Source organism: Anser anser (genome assembly GCF_964211835.1).
Source record: "Anser anser genome assembly, chromosome: Z".
In the NCBI taxonomy this organism is placed as follows: domain Eukaryota; kingdom Metazoa; phylum Chordata; class Aves; order Anseriformes; family Anatidae; genus Anser; species Anser anser.
Window position 1 is genome coordinate 61,466,828 of NC_139723.1, and position 26,505 is coordinate 61,493,332.

Here is a 26,505-nt window from a genome sequence, read left to right on the forward strand (position 1 = left end):
AAGAAGCACAAGATACTGATATAAAAATTGCTGTCAAAATCCACCAAGAACTCCGGATTAATGTGTCAACCACAATATCCATAATCTGCTTGAAGCAGCTTATGCAGCTCTGGTTTTCCATCAGAGACAAATCAAAGCTGTTGATCTGAATGCAAATAAACAAACAAAAACAATCAGTATTTTCCATTCATTAATTAGCCACCATGATTTATTTTAATTTACTTGTATGGTATAGCACACAATTATGAAACCTACATAGAGGACCCAACTCTCCAGTCCTAGTATAAAACACTTCAGTGGAGATCAGCGAGAATTATGGTTGAGGTCTATGTGACTGTGTTCAAACAGTCTCTTGTGGACTGAAACTCTGACCACTATAGGAAAAAAAAAAAAGTTTTCCACATAAAAAGTATCAGTATATTACTTATTTTTACTTTAAAAATTATCGGAGTTTGAATAAAGCCTACTAGCTTCATTACAGCAAATTGCAATCTTAATAAAAGCATTTGAAAATCCATTTCTGCAATTAAATATATGTAGGATGCTCTAGCATGTAATTAAAATAATATTAAATTTCAGTAGCTATGAAAGACTAAACAGCCACAGAATGTACTGATACAAAACTAGATACTCCTGGTAAAAGTAAACTGACTACAACATTACAGGGTGCCTTTAATTAATTGGCAGTTGCAGTAAACATGATCTCTGTTAACAACTACAAAATTCTATGGCCTTAATGAAAACAGGACTGAAATCTTGCCAGTGATTAAATATGATATGGCAGAGCAGTACTAGGAGACCATGCTATGCCAGTTCACTCTAAAACATAGGTGGTGGTAAGGTTCTTAAGCAGATGCCTATTTAAAAACCTATGTAATGTTACTAGTTATTTCAAGTGATTAAAATTAAGCATTTTATTAGGTAGCCCATTTAATCAAGGACTGTGCTTTTCAGTACACAAAATACTAACTTTTTTTTTTTTTTTACACTTTCCACAGCCTCACATTTAACGAGACTCTTATATGGCTGCTTGAAGAGCACTTTCTTCAGCATAGACTTTAGGGAAATTAAAACGTACAAGTGTTTCCTACAAGGAAACTGTTTCAGAGATATAGTTCACATTCTGTTTGAGACGATTTCAAATAGCAATACTTAATAAATCTAAAAAATAAGTTTTTCTTAGAGGAACCTTTCATGCCTTTCCTTTCAGCCTCTCAAATTTGAAGTGAATATATCCATACACAAAATGAAATCAATTCCAGCTGTGTTTGAAAGTAATTGACACCTGTAAGACAGAAAGATGGGACTAAGTGGGATTTTTTTCTTCCCAGATCCTCATCTCTGAGTTGTATCTGATCTCTTCGGTGCTCAGCACTCAGTCGTCTTTCTCATCTCCCACTTTCCTCTATCACCCCTTTGCTGCAAGACACGCTTACTGTTTTCAAAAATTAACGCCAAACACCACACAGATACCTCTGATGACCCACCTTTCCCCTCCAGTCACCCCCTCCAGTCACCCCTCTTTCTCCCTTCCATGCCTCAGCGCTCTCAAGCCACTGTTGTGCCGCTGTCCAGCTCTCACCCTCAGCTTGCTGATTTTGCTCCTGCACTTTATACCCTACAGCTTCTGTTATTAAGAAATTAACAGCCCTCCTATATAGCTCAGCACTTGCTACCCACGTCCAGCCTCCCTCTGGGAGGCTGACAGCTGTGCTGCTCTTTCCCTGCTTGCTCATCCTCCACGACTCCATGTCCCCTGCTTCTCCAGGTGCCTGTTCCGTAAGACATGCCTTTCTAAAATAAGAAATCCATAAGATATACCTCCTCTCTAGTTTTCTGTGGTATTATTTACCACTCACTGTCAGAAGACCATCTCCCACACCCATGTGTTGCCCATGTTCCTTGCCAGCTTGCAAACTCTAATACTCTAAGATTATCCCTCCATTTGTTTTATGGGCCACCTCATACATACACCCAGTCATTTCAGAAATAAAAACAATAAAGAAAGCTCTTCTCTTGAACATACTTAGAAAAAACACACTTAACACCAGGCAGCTGGTAGTCTTCCAAACCTAACATAACCAACCTAACACAGCAGTGAGACCGGTATTGCAGTAACCCTATGTTAGGCATTTGATTTTAACAGGGTTCTGCTGTCTTCTTCCCTATCCCCACAACAGGGGCAGACTTCAAAGCTGTACAGATTAGGTCAGCCAATTGCAGATACACGTTGTCACAGTCTAATGAGTTAGTGCACATCAGCTAAACAACAGCAACTCTCTTTATGGGTGCTTCGAGAGTATTACAAATGCAAATTTGGATGTGATGGTGGCCATGGTTACTAATGGTGAGCAGCAGTGCACTAACTCCTCCACACCTAAGGAATTGCTAAAACAGTCGCCTGAGCTACTACTACTAGGTCTCATGAAGCCTGAGGATGCTCCCATTTTCAACAGAGGAGCTGCATGAAATTCAAGTAATTAGTAGTATCCCACCTCCTGTTGTCTTTTTTTTTTTATTATTGTCTGTAAGTTGTTTCTGAAGAAGAAGGGAATTGCAAAAAATTGATTTGTTTGTTGTTAGCAGCAGGACACCTGTAACAGAGAGCACGATTTGCTTTGGTTTTACAGGTGATCCAAATGAAAATACAGAAGGGAAGGGGCAGAAATAACATGGGAAATTCCCGGGAGTAGGAAGAATCCACAGGATGTGAGGCAGTTAAAGCTGATAAACAAGTCTGCAACAACAGGTTCCTGTCAGTCAACCCTTAAGCTTTCTCACAGACCAACATGCAATTGAGACTTTTCAGAGTCTGACTATATGGTCATATACCACTATATGGCCCACTTACCATACATTGAGGACCATGATCTGGATATTGACACTACAATAGATACAACATATTTGGAGTGGTAAGAATTTAAACCTCAGTATACTTTAAAACCTTTTTTTTTTCCCCAGAAAGGGAATAGGCAGGTATTTCCAATCATTATTACAACTACCTTCAGAAGATGACAGACGGCTAAAAACATGTTGCTGAATAAGAGTGAATTCTGAATTTTCACCTCAGTGCCTCTTGCACTGTGTTCTACAGTAGCAAATTTTTCCAGCTGCACACAGCTGAAGGCTTGACGATGTAAAACAAAATAATGACCTTCACTTACCAAAACTCCGTGGGATTCAAGAAAACCAGAAGAACTACAGACAAAGACAACTGGAAAGACATTGTAAAGAGAGTTTAAGAGAAAGGCAGCATGAAATCCGGATGACACGAACACCACAGACAATAAGAGCAATGTTCAAAGCAAACGATCAGGGCTTCCAGCCACCACACTTGTGCCACAGGCATGATGAGAAAGTAATTACTGAACGTATGCCTGAGCCCAGTCATTTTGTGAGAACATATCTCAAGTTACCACCACAGGTGACAGACACCATTCTAGCAAATACATTTTGGCAAAAATGTAGGCAAAAGCATTTTAGTATGTCAGCACCAATGCTTTCCCACCTTTACGAACACCACACAGAGAGACCATCCCACCTCTAATCCAGCTCACAGCTGGATTCAGTGGTGAATGTTTGCTTTCGTCATCCCATCGTCAAAAGGATGGAAAAACAGCAAGTATGAACTCAAACTAAAAGTTTTTAAATCCATCCTCTGATGTAGTATTTGAGAAACACAAACTCAAACCTCATTTCAATGTGACTGAGAAGCTAGCAGAAAGTCAGGCATCTTGTAGGCTGTTCCAGCTAGAAGTAGAAGTGGCAAGGTCCGGTATTTCTCGTTTATGTAAAAGTCCTATTCCCAGAACAAAGGAAGAATAAAACATCAAAAGAGCACTTCATCACTCAAAGCTCTCAAGAATCTGTTTAGACATCAGCTACTTACATCCCTCTTCTCCAAGCTTTCCAAGGAGACCACAGAAATGAGCAACAGCTCATGGCACACAGTCTTACCCTCTTTTCCTTACTGTCCATACCTATCACTATCAAAAACCAATATGAAGCAAACTCCTCATCATGTAGGTCAAATTCCTGAGCATTTGTGTTTGTCTTTGCTTTCAGTGGTCTCATACTTGAAGCTAGTTCGTTTTGGTTCCCCACAATTGTCTGGGTATAACTGCTTTGTTTTAGGTTAGCCTGCCACAGCTGTATTACAAAAACCATTATTTAACAAGCATTCACTAGCTATCAGCGAGCGTGTTACCACAGGACTGAATTTCTGCATCTGAGAATGTCAGCAAGAATGTCTTTAATAGCAGAAAGGAATGCATATACAACCTCCTCCCTGGTGTCATCCTGCTCTTATCTCCATCATCAGCCGTTCTGACATCCTTCCAAGAACTTGCATGCTTCTGTGAACATACTGCATTTCCCCTACTTCTCACTGCAACACATCTGTGTACTTCAAACCTCAAAGCCATACCTGTTAGTACCCAGGCTACCCTGCTCTGGATGTACTCGAATTTTTCAAACAGCCTCACTTGTGAAGCAAAATCAATAACTGTTCTTCTCTAAAAATACAGATGTTACTTGTTTTTAGAGATGGGTTTTGAACAAAGATAAGCTAGTTAATCGTACCCCTGAACAAATCACCATATCGTACAGCATGAACTACTGGAACAGTATCAGTATTGCTAATCATATTAATCCCAAATTTGCGGAACTTTAAGCCTCAATTCAAACTTCGTTTGCAGGAATCAGGTTGTTACCTCCTGCTTCTTCAGCAAAATCACTTCAGCAGCTTCAGAGTAAAGGCTGAGAGCATAAGCTCTCAATGCTGCCATATCAAAAGAAATAAAATACACCAATATTTTGAAACCCTTTAAGTTGTCTTACTGCACTGTAACAACATTTATAATGTTGTGGGTATTGCTAACATCCTACTTTATCATCGTCAATTCAAAAATCATTCATTCAAGTTCCCTCAAATGATTTTTGCTGGTTAATTCTGTGTAGTGGGTTTATGCGGCAAGGTTTTGGTAGCAGGGGGCCATAGGGGTGGCTTCTGTGAGAAGGATCTAGAAGCTGCCCCATGTTTGGTAAGGGCCCCACTGCCGACCAGAGCTGAGCCAATAAGTGAGGTTGTTTTGTGCCTCTGTGACAGCAGATTTAAGACAGGGGAAAAAAACGCTGCAACACACAGCAGCTGGGAGAGTGAGAGGAGTGAGGAACAGCCTTGCAGGTGCCAAGGTGAAGAAGGAGGGGGAGAGGTGCTCCAGGCACCGGAGCAGAAGTCCCCTGCAGCCTGTGGTGAGGCCCATGGTGAAGCAGGCTGTCCCCCTGCAGCCCATGGAGTACCACGGTGGAGCAGGGTTCCACGCTGCAGCCTGTGGAGGAGACCACGGTGGAGCAGGTGGACCTGCACCAATGGAGGCTGCGGCCTGTGGAAGACCCCTGCTGGAGCAGATTCCAGGCCGGACCTGTAGCCCGTAGAGAGGAGCCCACGCAGGAGCAGGGGGTCTGGGGGGAGCTGCCGCCCGTGGGGGACCCGTGCTGGAGCAGTTTGCTCCTGGGGGATGGACCCCGTGGTACGGACCCATATCTGGAGCAGTTCTTGGAGAGCTGCTGCCTGTGGGCAGCCCACGCCGGATCAGTTCAGCAAGGACTGCATCCCGTGGGAGGGACCCCACAGCACAGGGGATGAGAGTGACCGAGAAGGAGCAGCGGAGAAGAAGCGCTATAGACTGACCACAGCCCCCATTCCCCCGTTCCCCTGCGCCGCTCAGGGGGAGGAGGTGGAAGAGGGTGGATGGGGGGGAGGTGCTTTTGGTTTCTTTCCTTCATTTTTCGCTTCTCTAGCTTGTTACTAATAGGTAATAAATCTTACTATCTCCCTATGCTGAGTCTGTTTTGCCCGTCACAATAATTACTGCGTGATCTCCTCGTCCTTATCTCAACCCTTGAGCCCTTTTCATTGTATTTTCTCCCCGTTCCTCTTTGAGGAGGGGGAGTGAGAGAGCGGTTGTGATGAAGCTCAGCCGCCCACCCAAGTAAGACCACCACATTCTGCAACAGCTGTGAACAAGCCTTCACAGTTGCAGGACTTGCTACCTGCAAAAGAGCTAGACAAAAAACTGGTCTTCTAGCAATACATTTGCTAACCTAAACATATTTTATAATTTTTGTGTCCAGTATATGAAAAATATAAACTTAGCTACAGCTAATGCAGCATTGCAAACTATTTGAAGTTTATTGACGTTCATTGTTTGGGACTGGCCAGTGCAGCAGCAGGCTGAAGGCCACTGCTGTGCCAGGACTTCTGAACCAGGTATATTCTCCTCGCACTGCCTCAGGGGCTGCTGATTTGATGGAGACCACACCTTTCCTGATTATCCTTCCTCTCCACTGATTCCACAGAAGTAAGAAACCTATTTAACTTCCCTTTCTTTACATATTTTGATGTAACCTAGACAAAAGAGTAACAATGAATTCACCATGGCCCGTAAACAACCTCTAACCATAAGAGGGGAGATACAGACACAAGGAATATGCAGATCCCCTGTTCTACAGTAATAATAAAATCCTAAGATATTGTTTTACTAAAAAAAATAAAGTACAGGACTAAGAGAGGAACAACTTGCACCTGAAAAATCAAAAGCCTAAAATGCTGTTTTGAATAGCTGTACAACAAACAGTTCAAACAATTCAGACAAATTAATCTCACTGATTTGCAACTCAAGAAATCGTTTAAATATACACAGAAAAGTCAAAATAACACTACTAGATTACCAGTCAACTTTGAAAACAAAGGAAGACATGTTAGTCCTGATAATTCTCAGTAAATTTTAGTGAGATTTTAAGGGAGATTTGAAAGCTTGTTACTTTTCTGAGGAAGAATTTTTACATATTTTAGGGAGCTATTTAAAAGATTCTTTGAAATCTCAGACTCACTGAAGAACACCAACTAACTTTATAACGACTAAATGAATACATGCTGTCACATTCCATTGTTCCCCCACCAACACTAAAAAAGTCACTAATAGCAAACAAAACTTCAAGAACGCCAGAGGTAACAGCTATCATGACACTGCTGCACACACCACTGCAGTCATACTTAAAACAATGGCAGGGGTAACAACATTAAAACAGGCTTTCGCATTCGGAATTACTTAGCCCATACAGAAGCCACTAGAAGTTTAGGAGGAAGGCTGGCAATTGTTTGGTCTTAAAAATACCTACTTCTATGATATGAAAAAGTTTTTTTGTTGTTGGGCATACAGACCTACTATAGTTTCCCAAAACTTTACATTTCTCAGTTCAACGGATGGCTTAGGCTTTCTGGAATGTATAGCTTATACAATTAGTGACAAGGTTACAAACCTCAAATCAGAGAAGGGACCTGGTGGGGCTGGAGGAAGATATTTATTTCTCAGTCAGGAAATAAGAAATTAGTAACCTGAATACAAAAAATGTTTTGAGGGATATCAATGTGAAAACAAGCATATGTACACTTCATTTCAGGTCTAATATTAGGTTTATAAAGTGTAATAATTGGTATCACCCTTAAATGATTAACATTACTTGATATTCATCAATTAATACAAATTAGAGATATGAATATACCAAGTCTTATACCTAAGAAAGTAAACAAGTAACAGACTGTTCTACTCCAAGTTTCTCTATTACCCTGGAATTCCATGTCAAGCATTTGGGATTTTTTATTTTTCAATGTTAAAAATGGAGAAGCATTGTTAAACATTGGCCTTAGCACCCAAATGAAGTCCAACCACTACGCACTGGCAAAGAATCTGAACTGCAAGAGCTGTGCAATTAAAGCTATTTAAACAGGCTTGCACAGATTGGATGTTTGGGTAAGTAAGGCAAGTTTTAATTTCATTCCGAGTTGCATTATCTTTGTAATACTAATAGACATAAAAATATGTTTTAATAATTCAAACAAAGAGTCATTGTCTATGTTGATATGTATATGAAAGAAATCAGTAATTTTACAAGTCATTTGTCAGAGTGGTGCCTCTCTGTAAAGAAGCTGGGTCATGAAACGCTCCAAAAGACTTGGTACCATGTGTCTTGATCACGCTTTGCTGGAGTCAGTTCATTGGAAAGCTACAGTAGAATCCCATTTTAATTACTCATCTTCCACAACAGTAGAAAAAGACATTGTAAAACATTTGTTTCTGCACCCAGCAGACGCTAAGTAAGATCAGACTGGGGGAAGGAGAATGGGGAAGCAACTTAAACATCTCTGCTGTATCAGAGTCCCAACAGGCTGTGCTTTCATTCATTAAATAGTGTTGAAATTGAGGTTAACAACACCTGAACTTAAGTGTTAATAGTATAAAACTCTTTCTGCCCTGATGTTTTCCTCCATGGAATAGGTGCTAAAATGTTTTCTTACTACCCAACATTAAGACAAGAAGTGAGAAGTTCTTCAGCGTTTAAATCAGACAGGGATCAATTAAACAAGAAAGATGCTGTGTCTTTAAGGAACCAGGGAGAAGATGCACTTGATACCTATAGGAAAGAGTTTGAAGAAGACAGACCACGATCACTCATCTGCAGCAATCTTTTAGGGGTCCTCCAGCATCGATTTCTTTACACTGATCACTCTGACACCACACCAACTCCCCTTAAAAACCACTGGCTTATTTACAAGACGATGACCAACGGTGCTGCCCAACACCCAAAACAAGTACCTGCACCTAAGGAAAAAGGAAGAGTTCCTTCCTCTTGCACATGCACATAAACATGAAACCAAGTAGCTGGACTGTGTCTCCACACCACAGGCTTTTCCAAATTTCTCATTAGTAATCGTGAAAATGCCACAGCCCAGAAGAGCCTGAAGATCACTCTTTTATCACTTCTGCTAAATAGGATATTAACACGGATAAAAAAAAAAAAAGTTAATATATTTTATTTTCCATTGATGCTAGTAAAACCCTTTAAAACCCTTCCCTAACCCTAGCTCTCATGAGTAACCACTTTCTCATGCTGGATTTAACACGCCACAAGCACGACAGCGATGCTACACGAATGCGTATTTTAGTCAGGACGCTTCCCCTTGTTCTATGATGGAGGAATCAGCCCTACCTCAAGATGAAATTTTAAAACCCCAACACATCGCGTATGGGAAAACTGAAGAGATGGAGCGCGTGCGTGTCCCCACATGTAATTCACACACGCACAGGCACAGCCATCTTTTGTGGAACAGCACCTATTGTAGCATGGCCATCTTTTACTTCCAAACACATGTAAATGTGTGCGTACCCGCGACAGACCTTCCACACGCCCCTGTGTCTCGATATGCAAATGGCCATGCTACAATAGATGCCCTCCACAAAAGATGGCTGGCTCCGCCGGCCCCAGCCCGCGGCAGGGCGGCCCTTCTCCTCACAACTCGCACAACTTGGCCCCGCCGGGGCTGGGGGCGGCCGGGGCGAGGCGGGGGATCCGTGCCCAGCGGAGGGGGTCCCGGCCCGTGCCCAGCCGCCCCCCGCTGACAGAGCCGCCCCCCGCGCCCCCCTCACGGGCCTCGGCGGCCCCCGCGGCCGGAGCCGGGCACCTGGAGCCGGGCCCTGCCTCCTCCTCCTCCTCTCTCCCTCCCTCCGCCCGGCCCTTCCCCACCGCCCGGCCCGGCTGCGGGGCGATGCGGGGTGTTGCGGGGCTCCCCCACCGCGCCTCACCTCAGCCGGCCGCGCAGCCTCCCGCGGCGGCAAGGGGAGAGGGAGGAATGAAGGGAGGCGGCGCTGGGTGGGTGGGTGTGTGGGTGCGTGGAGGCGGCCGGGCTCCCCGGCAGCGCTCTCGAACCCCGCCGGCTTCGCCTCACGCTTGCCCCGGTGCCCCTGCCCGGCGCCTGATATCGGCTCCCCCGCCGCTCCCCGCCCCTCAGCCGCTGACGCACTCCCGCTGCTGCGCCGCCGGCCGCCGCTCGCCCCGACATGGCCGCACCCCGCCCGCCCCTACCTGCGCCATCGCCCGCCGTGGTGGTGGCGGTGGCGGTGGTGGCGGTGGTGGCGGTACCCGCACCCCCACCGGCACAAAGGGAGCCCGGCGCCGCCCCGCAGCTCGGGGGTGGCGGTGGGGTGCAAGGAGCGGGGCCCACGCGTGGGCTCCTGGCACCCGGAGGGTCGGTGGGGTGGGTGGGTGGGTGGGGGGATGGGTGGATGGATGGATGGATGGATGGTCAGTCGGACAGGCAGAAGGGTGTCTGGATAGGTGGGTGGTTGGACAGATGGACAGAAGGATGGATGGATGGATGGATGGACAGACGGACGGAAGGACAGGCAGAAGGGTGACTGAGTAGGTGGGTGACTGGACAGATGGACGGATGGACGGATGGATGGATGGATGGGTGAATGGATGGACAGATGGATGCACAGATGGACAGAAGGATGGATGGATGCACAGACGGATAGAAGGGTGGATGGATGGATGGACGGATGGATGGATGGATGGGTGGATGGGTTGATGGGAGGTGTCAGGGCAGTGTGGCCGCCCCTCATGAGGGACAGCAGCCATCCCGCTGGCTCTTCATCAGCCCCAGGGCCAGAGGAGAGGGATCGTGGGGTGTTGTTGGTGACTGCTCACCACCTGCATGCCTGCAGCACTGCGGGGAAGCTGTTAAGTTACAGGACAAGCCTGGGGAGATGGCGTGAATGGTGCTTTGTAAATGCCGTGATTGCCTGATAAATCCACTTATGGCCAAGCTTTGACAAAGGTCTGTTGGTTGTGAAAAATGGGTTTAAAACGGGAATACCGTTTTGGTCATACTACAATACGCTTATTCCATCAGTAAGCCTTGTGAGCTCAAAGGTAACTCCTGCAGGTCCACGTAGTTGGACCAAGGTTTTTGTTACGTCCTTTTTCTCCTAATTAGAGTAACAGTGATTATAATTTGCACTTCTGTTTGAAAGAAAGACAGAAAAAATATTTACACAGTATTATATAGTGAAAATTGTTCCGCAGTATATGTAGTATATATATAGTAGTAGAAAATAAGACATGACAGTTTAAACCTGTCATGAAATTCTCAAAATTAGTAACCCACCTCCTGCATTTCTTCTGCTTTCAAGATAAATGAAGAAATGAACATAGAAACTGGGTCTGAGTTTCCTCATTTTTGCTGACAGTTTCATGAAAGGACCAGAAACCCTTGAGCCCTTTTTGGTGGAAAATTTTTCATCCATCTTTTACACCTATTTATTAGATACTATAATATTGCAAAGGAGATAAGGAGACCTTAACAATACACAATGCAACATAATAAAATAATTCCCTCGGTTGCTTAGGATAAGGATGTGCTATTGAAATCCTGGTCATAAAATCTTTTGAGAAATATGAAGACAGATATGATCTTAAGGCAGAAAAATAAATTCAGACAAAAATCCTCCAGTACATAATTGCCTTCCCAGGTCACCTCCACTAGTATTTAGAAACAGATTTGCATTTCATTTGTTTATTATTCCTTTTATGTCATCTTTTATGTGTGGAGGAACCTCTTTGCAAAATGCGCAAAGAAATGTTCACTTTCCGCTTTCTCTCCAACCTAATTTACATTCTGAGTCTTAAAGAACAGCTGACAAAAGATGCTATGTCATGGCTAGTGCTTCTTCTGGTAATCATACAAATCTCACTGTGAGTTTGTCTGTCTGTTTTTTCTCTCCTATATCATGCTTACCTTGCAAAAATTTAAAAGCATGTTTAACCTTACTAATTCAAATACTCACACCAGTGGCGTGAACTATATGTTGTGGGGGATCTCACAGATTAAATTCCATAGGATCGGGATGATTTGCAGTAGCTTGTACACACATTACTACACTCCCACAGCAGGACTTTATCTCTCCTTTGGCATTTTGGGTTGCCATGATTGTAGAGGAAAGATCGTATCTCATCACAGATGTAGTAGTGCGCAGGCAAAGGAGATGCTCTCAGAACTAAATATTCTCACAGAACCTTTGCATTGAAGAGGTGATGTAGAAAGTCTAGCATCTTACCCTCTATTTTCACATCATCTCTCTCCAGTGTCGTAGAGCAACTGATACTTTCCAAGAAATGTCATATTGGAAGGAACCTTAATGAAGTGTCTAGCCGATTTTGCAATGAGGCAAGACCAAACCTGGCAGATGTTTGCCTAAGCTGATAAAAAAAAAAAAAAAAAAAGTCAATGAGGGAGATGCCCACAGCCTGTCTAGGTAGACTTCTAGATTAAAGATTTTTCCAATAAAAAAGTCAAAGGAAAGGTAAAAATTTCTTGTGGTACTATATTCATGAATATCTTATGTTAAATGACCAAGCCTTCTGTGTAGATCCAGCATGTATGTCTGATCGTGTATTTCAAACAGCTTCTGTGAATTGTACTCCAAACATATGTTCCAGCAGCATATGATGTACTTGAAATGTACTTGTTAGCAGATGTTGCAGCTAGTGATCCTAGCACCGATCACTAGAGAAAATCACGAATTTAACAGCCAAAGTACTGGGGTGTACCAGTGAAAAGGTTTGACATGTAAATGAGTGGTGGCAGAAATCCCTGGGGAAGCTTTGATTACAAGCTTGTTGAAGTGCACGGGTAGGCCAGCAAGATCTGCCAGCCAAGAAGGAGTTAATTGTTTATCACTAATGAATCAGGAGTGCCTAACCCATCTGGAAGAAGGAACAATCTGCTCTTTGCAAGATTTATGTAACAGGACGAAAACATAACAAAACAAGCATACATAACATGAAAATCACTCAACATCTTGCTATGTTTCTTTCTTTTCACTCCTAGAAAAGGTCAGCCTTAATAGTAGGGGTATTATTAAATTAGGTGTACAGAAAGAAAGGTGTAAAGACAGAAATGTGCATCTTGCAATTCCCTTTTCTGAAAAAGTCTTTAAGAGCACATTAAAGAGATGTGTCCCGCTTTCTCCTTTTCAACCTTCCCCACTGATCTCCACATTATGGACACAGAGAGCCGTGGCATCCTTTGCAGAGCTGTGTTCACTTTAGTAAAAGTGATGTCATCTCAGCATCTCTATTTGTGAGATACTCGGTCTATCCACATGACTTACTAGTAAAATTCTGTGTGTTCCACAATCCTCTAACAAAAATGTGTTTCTTTCTTAATATTCCTGTACTAAAGATAGAAAACTTCCTTTCTGGTCAACTTATTCCACATGCAAAATGATTTTATACGTCATCAGAAGTTTCATTATCTAACAGTATGTAACAGAAATAACATGTCCTACATGAACACCTCCTTTTCTATTTCCAATTTACATTTTTGCCTGAAATTTTACTTTTTTCCTCCAAGTAATGTATAGCTTCTATTTTCCCACTCAGAATTTAATTTGTCTGGCCCCTATTCTCTAAAACACTCCGGACATATATTCTGTTTTCTGGTAAAAAAAAAAATAAAAAAAAAATTATGCAGTTATAGTAAGTTTTACTGGGATGAAGATTTTTGGAGCAGTCCAAGGTTATTTCATATGCTTCATTCATCTGCATCCTCCATTTCTTGACAAAGTCTTCATACTTCCCAAGTACAGAATGGGCTATACATAGTAGAGATAAACCAAATATAGATAAATAGATAATGAAACAGATAAACCAAAGGTTCTATAGATAAAAAAACAGAGAGCTTTCTCCTGTAAAAAATGGGAAAATGAGACTAAATCTAGATAATTCCTCAGTTACATTGTTTTGAGGAGTCACATCACATAGCTGGAGATATTTTTACCTCATGCCAGTAGAACTGAATTGCGTAGACTTCCTCTTGTGCTATGCTGATACTGCAGTCAGAGGCGTGATGTCCACACAGGCAGACATATTAGTGTGCATAGTGTGCAGGCCTTTAACCATGTCAGTATTGCTATTTGTAGCAAAAGGGCATTAGTAACTCAGGAAACTGTGTGTTTGAAGGAGGTGTCGAGTGGAAATTTTAGATTAGAAAGTGCTCTAAGAATGCTCTGCCATCACAGAGTAACCCAAAAGAGGACACTCCACAAAGGATGAAAAACATCTCTAAACAGTTCTGAGACTTCTTAAATTTTCTTCCTCAAATATATAATATACTCTTTACGTTTTCACCCTCTACATCTTCCAGTATTAGGACTGCCTGCAATCAGTAGCCTGGCCTCTGCAGGGTGCATATCCCCTATCCCCCATTTGCCTGTACAATGCCCTCATTATGCAGTTAATTTTAAACTTTGCCCTGTGGCCTTCGTCCTCTTGCTGGCCCCAAGGCTTATGGCCCTTCACATCTTTCCTGGTGTGAAATGAAATACTGCAGCAATCCCTTCAACCCCGTGCAGCAAAAAGTCAGCCAGGCACTCACGAGTCACAGTCTTTGGGCTATGTGGAGGGCACACACGGTAAGGCAGGGAAAGACACAGATGGAAAAGTTTGCGGCTAAATTGCACTGAAAAAGTTTGCAAGACATTGCTCAAACAGGTAAGAGCAGAAAGAGTTATGTTCAGCAAGCTGGATTTATTTTAGCACATAGTGACAAGGACAAGTTAGTGCGAAGAAATTCATAGTATTTACATTGTTAGATCATCTACAGTAGCTACCCATAATAATACCTTTATTCAGTGCTGAGTATAAAGAAAATTACAAGACAGTTATCCCTTTCAATTGATAATAATAATAATAATTCTACTGCACTTTAACTTCTGGCAGAAATACGTACACTTCCCTTATAATTCTCTGAAGTACAGAGAGACAATTTTTCAGGAAATACCAATGTAACTCTCAGTGGCTTCCTTCAAATCTTTCTTTTTTTTTGGGGGGGTGGGGGTGGGGGGGCAGATAGGTGGTCTGTGGTAGCTAGAAATGCTGGATAGCTGAAGGGTAGGTACAGATTTTGGATGGACTTGAACCACACCATCTCAGGCTGGTCACTATTGTGTCACTGCTACCTTGTGCTGCTTCTGCTAGCCCATAAATCCACATATTTCCTTTTTTATCACGGAACTGCCAGGTTTCTGGAACAGGAATCAACTTCCAGTCATAGATTACACAATTCCCCATTTAAGGCAGGATTAAAATTTTACAGCAGAGAAGAAAATGGAAGGACAGTCGTTGTCCTGAAATACCACGCACAAATTACCACACATGAGCAGTAATCCTGAAGCCAGGATTTCATCCCATAGCTTCAACTCAACAAAAGACACGCAGGTCCTTTTGTATGTGAACAGGAACATTGCCTATCCTATGGTTTTGCAGGTAAAAAGGTCTCTTATCTTTTCATTTGTCCAACACAGTGATCTTTAACATATGGGTATGCATCCCTGTGGGTTCCTGACAGCTTTTAAAGGGTTTTCTGAAAGGTAATTATGAAAAGCAAGTTTGCTGTTCTTAGGATAATTTTACAGTAAAGTATTCATTGTGAAGCAGAGGTCTGCAATGTTGAAAACACTGAGAACAGTTGTTCTAGTCGAACACATTTAATGCCAATGACTTAGACAAGAGGTAACTTTCATCTACAGATATCTGTATGTATTTCTTATCACAAAACATGAATCCAGTAATTGTTCTGATTATTTCTTTCTACTTTATTTACTCAGGTTGTTCTGTTACTTGAGAAGTGGTGACCTCACCTACCAGTCACATTTTCAAGCGTAAATTCTTATCTTCTGCTTTTCTACTCCCAAAACTCAGAGGAAAAAAAAGAAGTATTTAAAACTCACTCGCAGGTCTCCCTACATACTGTTTTGTTGTTGCTGTTGTTGTTTTCTTTTTTTTTCTTTTTTTCTTTTTCTATAGCCTAATTCCCCTGTAGCCGAAGAGGGCCTGTCTGTACCTCCTGAGGCTTAGTCCTGACACACAGGACAGTGGTGGCATCGGCACTCACTGCTGTGTGACCATGCCGACCCTCTACCACTCACTCCAAAGGAAGTGTCCGTGTGAGGAGCAGGTGCTGTAGTGTGTTTCTGAAGTGGATGAATACAAATTTCAAGTCTTAATTTCTTTCTGTCACTATTGAAGGGCATTCTGCGTGGGGAAGAAGAAGGAGCATTTGATGGGGAGATAATAGGAAGAACTTCTAAAGTTCTGCCTGGAAAACGGGGATTTTCCTCAGCAGCACCACAAAGAGGAGTCACTTAGGTTGCAACAGGTAGAGAAGACAGTTTTGCAGATGGTAATGTCTCATCACAGGTTCATGGGATGGGCAGAAGGTCACCAAAGGGTGTGAAGGAACCCACCACAGCTCTAATAATGGACAGGGAGCAGTAAGGTCACAGAGATGAATATTTCAGACCTTTGTGGAGGCATAAGAAGGGCAGAAAGGCTGTCTGACAATCTAGAATGATTTTTTACAATTTCTTTTTCTCCATTAGCAGGAAGCCCTCTCTGAGAAATGTGGAACTAGAAGAAAACTCCTAGTCCATCCCTTTGTACTGAGGGAGGACTGATCCTAGGCACAACTTTAGCAGATACTTGTCTAAACTTGCTCTTTTAACCTCTAGTGAAGAATCCACAAAATTGGCCTTGTATAAAAAGACAAACAAACAAGCAAACAAAAAAAACCCACAAACCACACGCCTTCTTTGATATCTTACCAAGCTTCACATCAAAATGTCAATTACTTTTTGTCTCTTGTCATTGTGTCTGTAAGCATGACTGACCACAGTCCCCTTACAGCCTAAGAACATTTTCATATGCAGTGCTTTACATTTTTTTCTCTTCTCTTCACCAATCACCCCATAGTTTCATGCTTGCCTCAAAGATGATGTTTCTAATCTTTTTTTGACCCTTTGCTGTTGTCCCGACACTGCAACTTGTCACTATGCTTTTTAAGTACAGTACACCAAGCTGGAAAAAATAGTAGGAAAACTACAAGCCAGAAAACTGACTCCACCTCCCCAAGTAGTTCAAAACAATGGCCATAGTCATCATTACTTCTGTTAATACATCCTGGAAAACCGAAACAGGAGAGATTCTGACTAGATATATTCTAGTCAGAATATACAAAGGAAAGACTTTTTCATGATGAAGACTGTCAAGCTTTCGAACAGAGGGTCTGTGCAATCTCAGTGCTTGGAGGTTTTCACGACCAGACTGAATAAGGCCCGGAACAACCAGATCCTACCTCGTGGGTGACCTTACTTTGAGCAGGAAGCCCTCCTGCTCAAAGAGAGACCTACTGAGGTCCAACCTGAATTATCCTATGGTCTTTTGAGGAGAATTGTTTCTCTGTCAGCAATATACTGCTGATGACCTATATTCAGTTTGTGAGGTACTGTAACACTCAGGTCCTTTTCTAGGGACTGTTAGGTGCTCTATTAGTCCCTATGTTATAGGTGTGCCTTTGACTTCTCTTTTCCAAATACTGTGCTTGTACTGTTGTTTTTGTTGTTTATTTGTTTTCAAAAACAAGTACAGGGAAATTCAGAGCAACTTCTGCAATTTGTGAGCTCACTCTGAATTCCTGTCTTCGTACCCTACCCTTGAATTACCTCCTAGCAAGATGTCACCCACATATACAATAATCATACTCTCTACTGCATCATATGAGTTAGCATTGAAAATAATGAAATACAACCAGAGGTAAGGCAGCTCTCTCAAGAGCCCTATTTGAAATCTGTTTACAGCTAGATAGCAGACTGTGGATAAACACTCTCTGAGCAGAGGTGGTTTTTTTTACCAGCTGTGGGAACACTATGTTCAGATTTCATACAAAACATGTTTCCACACTTTTTTTTTACAGCATTATGAGGTGAAAACTAATTTGTGAGCCCTGCTAAAGTGGAAAACCATCACTTCAAATGTTTCCTCTTCATCTGCTAGACAGCTATCATGCCAAAGAAGAATTACCTTTGTAGTACCTGAAAAATCCTGACTGGGTGATTCTTTATCACTTGCTGTTTAGTAACAGGTCATACAAGATTTTATTCCAGTAATAGGGTGGCAAAGCAAGGAGATAGTTTACAGCTCTCCACTTCCCTCTTTTTCTTCCTGTTGAAAACTGGTGCTCTTTTTGGAGCTTACCACATTCTCCATCCTTGAAGATAAATGCTGGCAGGTCAATGATTTTTTAAAGTATGCTGGAATAATTTTCACCTAACTCACTAACTCAAACACAACCAGTTTCCTTAAATATTAAGTCTTTTTCAATTATTTTGTTCCTTTTGTTTGTTGTTGTTAATGGTAGTCATAATATTTTATCACATTTATCTGTCTCATGAAGACTGAAGAAAGTAGGCACTGAATACTTCAGTCTCTTCTGTGTCTTTTGTCGTAATTTAGCCACATACCCTAACATTACTGTGTAGACTAGACCATCGAGAAAGATAACTCGTGCCAGCCCTCTTTATAGCAACCTAAGACAGTCAAGGTCAGTGAGAAGGATCACCCTCAAAGGTGTCCAAGAGTCATTTTCAGTCATGTTTGCAATACTGTGCTGTGTAACAAATGTTCTTACTCCTCCTTGTTCTTTTTACTACCACTCCCAAAGAGCTCCTCTCTCCCATCTCCGAGGTTTGCTCACATTTGCTTTTTTTCTGAGGTCCACCCTGCTGCTGCTGTATCTTCTGCTTTTAAGAATCACTTGCCAGTTTGGAAGAGCTTTCTCCCAAACTGCAAAGCAACTGCTTTCAGTACTGCATTACTTCTGACACCTTTGCAAGCCATTTTCTAAGTCAGCTCAGCAGGTCTGGAAGTGTTTGAAGCATGATGACAGAGGGGTATGTCGGCCTGAGGTACCCTACAGAGTTTTCTGAGAGGCAGGAATACTTTCACAGGCAGGTAGGGTCTGTGGGCTCAGTGACCCAGTTTTGATGGCAACAACTTGAATTCCAGTCTCAGGTTGATTTTCATGTTCTGCTCTCTTCAAATTGCACACATCCTTTGACATTTCCAAATATCAGTCTGAGATTTTAACCCCAATATCAAATATTCAAGAAGATGAGCAAATGTAAATATGGAATGAAATTAAATTGCTGGGTAAGTGACTCTGAGCACATCTTACCTTATAATGCTATAATACACATAACTTTAATTCAGGTCTTTGTTTTTGAGGACAAGCTCTTAATGATATTTCGAATAGAATCCACTCACTTGGGAAAAAGACAAAGCACAACATGCCAAGAAAGATTTTTCAGCTCTCTGAAAACAGTGATCGGCAAGAAACTGTGTTGGAGAATTTGTGACCAAGAAATCAGTTCATCTGCATTAAAGCTATTTCCTTAAAACAAGGCTCTTTCTACAAAGGAGGCCACTGATAATCCCTAGGGATATTTGTTCTGTCAGTATTCATGGGAATCCAAAGAAAATTAACTTTCTTGATTACCAGGAGCAGGTAGAGATTTACCACCTGTGTTTAGCATTCTACTTGTTCAGAGTGGGTAATAGTACATAAGTAAGTACTTCCTGCAAGATCAGGACTAGGAATTAGTTTTAATCCTTTATGCTATACTTATTGTACAAATAACAGTTATATTATCCACATAGAAAATTAATGTCTCTTCAGCAAGATATTATTTTAGCTTACAAATGCTATTTTTTGCATATTTGTCAGTTTGACTTTAATTCATACTATCATACTATCAGTTACAAAATAGTCAAAATATTTCAGTGAAAATTATCACCCAGATGAATTCCAAATGTGATTCAAGGCAAAAAAAAAAAAAAAAAAGAGATGCTGCTCCCTAAAAAAAAGTCTGAACAGAACTTTCATAAATGCATATTTGTTGAAATTGAAATATCTAATGGTAACACTATTTTATGGGATAATTTTTCAACAGAATCTATAGGTGCCCCCACCCCGCCCCACCTGAACTGAGCTAAAATAATCCTTTATTCACTTAGAGTTTTTCTTTGGTTGATATTTACTGTACATACTGTTAGGTTATTCAGTAAAAGGCATATATCCACAAACACGCAGGAGCACCAGGCTGAGGAAGAGAGCCCCTGTCCCAGCTCCTGCCAGGGCTGTCCCAGGAGGGCCAGCAGCCCCGTGGGCTGGGATGGCACCCACCGCTGTGAGCCAATGCGCAGGCTCTGCAGGACAGCTCTCAGGCTGAGGGTTACTGCCTAGGGCTACAGGACTTAGAGGATACAGGATTGTTTAAGACTTATTAAAGGAAGTTTAGAGAGGAACCGAAGGTGGGGAAAGCTAGGGATCAGGGTGATTTGTGGAGGAGTAAGTGTTGAGAATAGAGGGAAAAGGGAATAAAAGGGGTGGTGATGTCTAAATGTTGCTGCTCAGTATGCTTTTCTGACCATGCCCTGCAACTGCTTACCACAGTCTGTCTTGTCTTCCCATTAAACTTCATCTCTAAGCAGTTTGCTGGGGGAGGGACTCTGCTCCATGTGCACGTGTGTGTGTGGTTGTCTGAGTGCCAGCACCCAGAGCAGGGACCAGGCATCACCGGGACCCATGCGTCCCTGGTGCCAGTGACTGGAGCAAGTGCAGGTGTAAAAGTTTTGGTGTGTTTGTGAAGGTCACGGTGGGCCAAACAGTGAGCAGAGGTGGCTGGGGAGCTGGAGGGTATGTGAGTCCCTGAGTGAGCCCACAGCAGGAGCTGGCTACTGGAGGGACCAGGGTATGCAACCATAGTGTGCATGGGAGTGCGCCTGGGGGTGGGGGTCTGTACCAGCAGGAGTGGGGGTGCAGGCCACAGGGGCGTGTACACACTGGTGACAGCATCTGAGGAGACTGAGGTGCCAGGAACAGCTCGTAAGGGTCCTGGACATTTATTGGAGGAACTCAGATTTTGTTTATACATATATTTCCCATCAGCAGATATTAATGCCAATCAGTTAGAGAATCCTAGGATCATAGAACCATCTGGGTTGCAAAAGACCTTCAAGGCCATCAAGTCCAACCATCAACCTGGCCTACCAAGAACCACCACTAAATCATGTCCCTTAGTGCCACATCCACAGCCAATACCCACTGACCCATGTTCCTCTTTCCCTGTGCTCCTGTGTGGCAGCCTATGATGCTGTCAACGCACACTGTCTTTCCCTTCTGGAGTTGTGATCCCCCTCTACTTTTTCTCTCTGCTTGCACAGATCCAGCTGGATCAATGTCTGGAAGCAGCAAATTCCCTCTCAGGCAGCTTTGTAGAGAGTACAGCAGAATGAGGCCATTGGTGTGGTTTGCATTTGCCTGTGCGGCGCTTTCTGTCTGTGTTCATCCATGTGACCAACTAAGTATATATGTATATGTGTATAGTATAGATCTGTCAGCATGTGTGCCTATGGGAACTACATGCTCAGCATCACTCCTGGTTGGAGTGTGGAGCTCTGACAGCTTCACCTACCTAGGAGTACTAAATGCATTATCTGCATTACAATTTTTTGACATAGTATGAACAGTGTTTTCATTGAATTGCAAACAAAGAATTTTAGGTTTTTTGCAATAATAAAATCTTACCTCAATCTCAGAATCTTTTTGTCTTCTCTTTCCAGTTCAGAAAAAGGAAATCCAAATATGGAATTATTAATGAGCAGAAATAATTCCTAATATATCTCTGAGAGGCTCTAAAAATTCTAGAAAAGGTAAAAAAATTGCTAGAAATTTTGTATTTGTATATGCTTATTAGGCTACACTTGAAATCAGAAAGAATTGTCTTAGATTGAACGATACAAACAAACTCACAATACAGTTATGAAGTACTGGCATCCGAGTCCCTGATCATTTCAAAAGGCCTGGGATGATCTGAGGAGAATATCCTCATTTTACCTCAGTCTGTTATGCTGCAAATGAAATATTGTTGTTCTAGTTCCACTGCAATTAAGACTCTGCTCATTAGTCCCAGGGATAATTTCCCATATTACAACACCCCTAGTGTCCTGTAATAAATGAGGAACGGGCTGTTCTGATGTTGTATTTCTGTTGAACGTGGACTGATACGCAGAGGAATGTACAACATCCTGCTGCTGCTGAAGCTGGGAGAACAGTACACCATGAACACAAGCAGCAATTTAGGACAAAAAGTGGCTAACATACTTAAACTGTGGGGCAGAATTTAAACAGGCAGAATTCAGCTATCTAAACTGGCAGCAGAGTGGACCAGCAAGAAAAACACAGCTTTTAAAAAAATTTTTAAATATTCTTCCAGGAAGGCATCTAAAAGCTTTTGTGAAGACTGCCAAAAATTTCAAAGTGTGTTTCTGCTTTTATATTTTAGATTTTTCTAAGGGTTTCCTAGATTTATGAGATGCTATTTGAATGCAAGTGTAAAACAATAGTTACAAATCTTAGCTTATGATCTAATACTATATTTGAAAGTCACAATGGGTTGTCTAAAGAGACTGATTTGAGAAGATAATTATTGTTTTCTTAAACAGAACAAAGTGTGTTACAAATCAGATCTCTACCACCTTGTAAATGATAAGCTCTGTTATACACTTAAAATCAAATAGTAAAGTTCAATGTTAACTAAAATTAATTCTCAAATTCAAAAAATGAAGTGTAAGTATTCATACAAAATATTACCCTTGTTTAACACCATGTCCACACATGGTCTTTTAGAGTAGGTCGATGTTATGTTAATCAGTATTTATGAATCAAACGTAATAGTAAATTTGTCTTTAGCATTACAAACTTTAATCTAAACGGAGGCTTTCAAATATACATGAGAAAATCTGAAATAATGCCTGCACATATTTTTGTTGATTTCAGTAATTCATTGATCATTCCCAAGTTCAGTTGGGCTCCCAAGAAATTGTCAGAAGCATCAGGATATAGCCTTGCCTGTAGCATAATAATCCTACACGAAAGCAATATACATCACATCCCTTCCTCCCCCTCCTCAAAGTCATAAATATTTCAGATTACTGGAGTTCATATTTGTGAAGTGATACTCCTTACACTCAGGAAAAGAATATTATTGGTTGACACACTGGAGAAAAGGGTGGCCATCCAGAGGGACCTGGACAGGCCTGGGAGGTGGACCCATGTGAACCTCATGAGGTTCAACCAGGTCAAGTGCAAGGTCCTGCACCTGGGTCAGGGCAATCCCATGCACAAATACAGGCTGGGTGATGAGTGGATTGAGAGCAGCCCTGAGGAGAAGGACATGGGGAGGTTACTAATGCATGAGAAGCTTGACATGAGCTGGCCATCTGCGCCTGCAGCCCAGAAAGCCAACCATATCCCATTTAAAATGAAAAGAGGGTAAATTTAGGTTAGATGTAAGGAAGAAATTCTTCACTATGAGGTTGGTGAGGCACTGGCACAGGTTGCCCAGAGAAGCTGTGGATGCCCCATCCCTGGGAGTGTTCAAGGACAGCCTGGATGGGGCTTTGGGCAGCCTGATGTAGTGACAGCGGAGTTAGAAGCAGATGACTTGTAAGGTCTCTTCCAATCCAAACCATTCTATGATTACATTAAATCATCTCATCTAACCTTAACTGTCTACTGTGTAAAGATATATACCTGAATTACTTCCTATACACTCCTCTTAGAGGGGAAAACCAGGTATTTCTGCTTTTGGATGTACTGCCCACATCTCTTCACTGATTGCAGCAAAATCTAGAAGCCATGAACACAGAAGTGAATGCTTACAGACTTCCCCATTATATTTAAAATATCGCAATATCACAATTTAATTGCTTGTACATCATTTTCTGAAGCCAGTTGCTTGAAATTGCATGGACCAAGAAGCAAAAATCTTTCAAAATACTGTTTTCCCATTAAAAAAAACAAAACAACAACAAAAAAACCCACCCCAAACCAATAATAATCATATCAGTATGTTCTGTTGAACCATCTGACCACCACACTTTTTAAATTGTATTTTTCTTTCAGTAGGGAACCTTCCAGAACTCATGTCTCTTCTGCCAGACTCTAAGGGCAGCAGCAGGGAGAGGATTGTGGGTGAACAGAACAGTGCAGGGAGGAAGAGAGACAGATGCTGTTTTTGCTGTTACTGTAAAATATTCTGAAGAAAAGTAAATAAACAAACATCATTTTTCTCTCTAATATCATTACAGTTGGCCTAGATTAGGAAGGTCAGGGAGCAGACTGTCATCTGCAAACAAGCTACTGTTTCCTAGGAACAGATATCTCAGTGTCTTTTAGTGTACCTACCATATCTCAAAAAAAAAATGTTAAAGTGTAGCAAAAAAAAAAATCTTCAACCTTCAATCTGCTTTTTCCATGCCTCCCTCAGTTCAAAGCAAGCAAACCACATCTACTTTGCAAGAGGATTCATGATGTGAAGAGAATTTGGAGCCCCAGCATCACTCATCACACCCAGCACCCAGCTGCTTGCTCATCATCTAGGAACATCTAATGAACTTCTCTCCATGCACCGTCATTCACGTTGAAAGTTTCCTAATTGGGTCACTAACTGAGAAGAGACAGACTTAATCATTAATGAAAAATGGTGGAAGAGGCTACCAATAACAAGAAGCAGATGATAACACTCATTAGCACCCTGAATATCTTGATATATGTTGAGGTGACTACTGTACCCACTCCAGGCTTCTCTATGTGCAACCAGGACACACAACCCCCAGGATGCTGAGGCAGCAGAACCTCAAATGCCACACAGGAGGAGATGCTGAACAGACACAGTCAGAGGGATTGCCCTTCCCTCTGGGCACCAGGGCACAGAGGCCACAAGGGTCATTTTTTTGCTACTTAACAATGGCTCTGCAGCTACAGAATTTTCTTCTTTTAAAAAAAAATTATTATTATTATTATTATTTTCAATAAATACAGTTGTTTACTCAATGACTGTACATTTAGCCTCCTCAAAAAAGGACAATCATTTCTAGAAAGATTTTTATCATAGAATGGCTTGGGTTGGAAGGGACCTTAGTTCCAATCCCCCTGGCATAGGCAGGGATTTCACCATAGCAACTTGGTACATCTTTAAAATACTTTTGTTTCACCTATAATGAAACTCAGCTTAGTTCTTGTACCTTGTGTCTGGCTGGGATGGAGTTAACTTTCCCCACAGCAGGCCACGCACTGCTGTGCTCTGCAGTTGTAGCTAGAACAACATCAATATCACACCGATGTTTTGTTTACTGCTGGGCAGTGCTGGCACAGCATCAAGGTGGGGTCTCCAACCCATCACCCCCAAAAGCCGGTAGGCTGGGGTGAGCAAACTGTGCAGACATAGCCAGGGGAGCTGTCCCAAACTGACCAAGGGGATGTGACATGCCATGTGATGTCAGTATCAGCAAGAAAAAAACGTTAAGAAAAAGGAGAGGGGAAGGGGCATTCATTATGAAGGTGTTTGTCTTCTGAAGCAATTGCTATGTGTATTGAGCCCCTGCTTCCCTGAAAGTGGCTGGACATTGTCTGTTGATGGGAAGTAGAGAATAATTTTTCTCCTTTTGCTTCCACAAGCGGCCTTTGCTTTTCTTTCATTGAGCTGATTCTTATCGCAACCCACAAGTTTTTTTCCATATCACTTTCTCCCATCCTTCTGAGGAGGCTGAGTAAGCAGATGTGTAGTGGTTAGCTGCCTGATGGTGTGAAACCACAACAGTCCTGCACTGGCAGCAGTCTGAACTCCACATTCATCCCACCGCATAAATTGTGAGAAATTATAATCCGTTAGCAGTGGAATGTGAAGGGTATTGCTTTATTAAACAATCCATTTTTCATTCTGCAAGCCATGGCTTATGAGCAGTAGCAAGTGCAGCACATAAGACCTACAACAGTGAAAGCATTGGTCTAAATGTATTTACCTCGGATTTAGTTTTAACCAGATTTAACAAAGACAGATAGTTTGAGCTTGGCTTAGTGGAGAAAAAAAAAAAAAAAAGGCTAAGACTGACTGGAGTGTTATTCTGTTAAACAAAGCTGCTCCCCCCTTTCCTGAATGACAACAAAAGTGAGTTTTGTTGAAAGTCCCTCGTTCAATCTCTATACTGTTAACATTTTGTGGGAGAGATGTGAGAACAGAATAGTGTTCTGGGAAGGGTCAGGCTAAGAATCATAGAATAAGGAGAAAACAGAAAGAAGACACAGTATCGGATTATGAGGTTGTAAGTTGTAGGTATAAGCTAAGATCCCAAATGAGCTAGTTCCCACACATCACCAGTGATTCATAGCAAAAGGTTAGGATGGAAATTACACTCTCTTCTCTCACCTATTTTAGAAGAAGCAGAGTTGACAGTATTTAAATGATAGGCCTTAAGACACTGATTTTGTGTTTTTTCCCAAGGTACTATTTAGAGCCATGCAAATACCTGTCAACCCCCTGCAAAGCCCACATGCAGATTTATGTGATTTAATACCTGAAACACGGCCTGGTTGAAGCATTAAAGCTAACAAAGCAGAGCAACTTGCTCTGTCTCTGCAGCCAGCTGATTAGTCTTGAGAGAAAAAGATTCAGTCAAGTCTCAAGCATTAAAAAGCCTTGTGGGTGATTTTAAGGAATGGTCTTTGACTTAGAGGGAAGGTAAAGATGTTAAGTAAAAGTCATAAGATATCTGCAAAAGAAAAGGCTAGAGCATATCAGTTTACTACCAAGAAAATTACTCTTTAGTAGAGAGTACAGTGTGTGTTTAGCTAGCATTCAGCTAAGACCATAAAAACAAAAAAGATACAATACAATAGCTGCTAGGGACAATATAGGGAACTCTAGA

General features: G+C 42.0%; 1 protein-coding gene and 1 long non-coding RNA gene across 5 annotated transcripts in view; both read right to left on the reverse strand.

Annotated features, from left to right (window-relative positions):
* The window catches only part of FAM169A (family with sequence similarity 169 member A), a 35,991-nt gene extending 25,945 nt beyond the window's left edge, over positions 1–10,046 (reverse strand). The window contains exon 1 of one of the 4 annotated variants that reach the window (XM_083816937.1): positions 9,925–10,046. In XM_083816937.1, the coding sequence (XP_083673063.1) occupies positions 9,925–9,933 (9 nt within the window). In that variant the 5' untranslated portion in view covers positions 9,934–10,046. Of the gene's footprint in view, positions 1–8,657; positions 8,904–9,644; positions 9,859–9,924 lie in introns of those variants that run through there. The other 3 variants (XM_083816939.1, XM_083816940.1, XM_083816938.1) reach the window with 3 other exon arrangements.
* A 1,110-nt stretch (positions 10,047–11,156) lies between these two features.
* LOC310889461 overlaps positions 11,157–26,505 on the reverse strand; it is a 29,923-nt gene continuing 14,574 nt past the window's right edge. Inside the window, exon 3 of the long non-coding RNA XR_014576573.1 lies at positions 11,157–12,099. This is a non-coding gene — a long non-coding RNA (uncharacterized lncRNA). The remainder of the gene's footprint in view (positions 12,100–26,505) is intronic.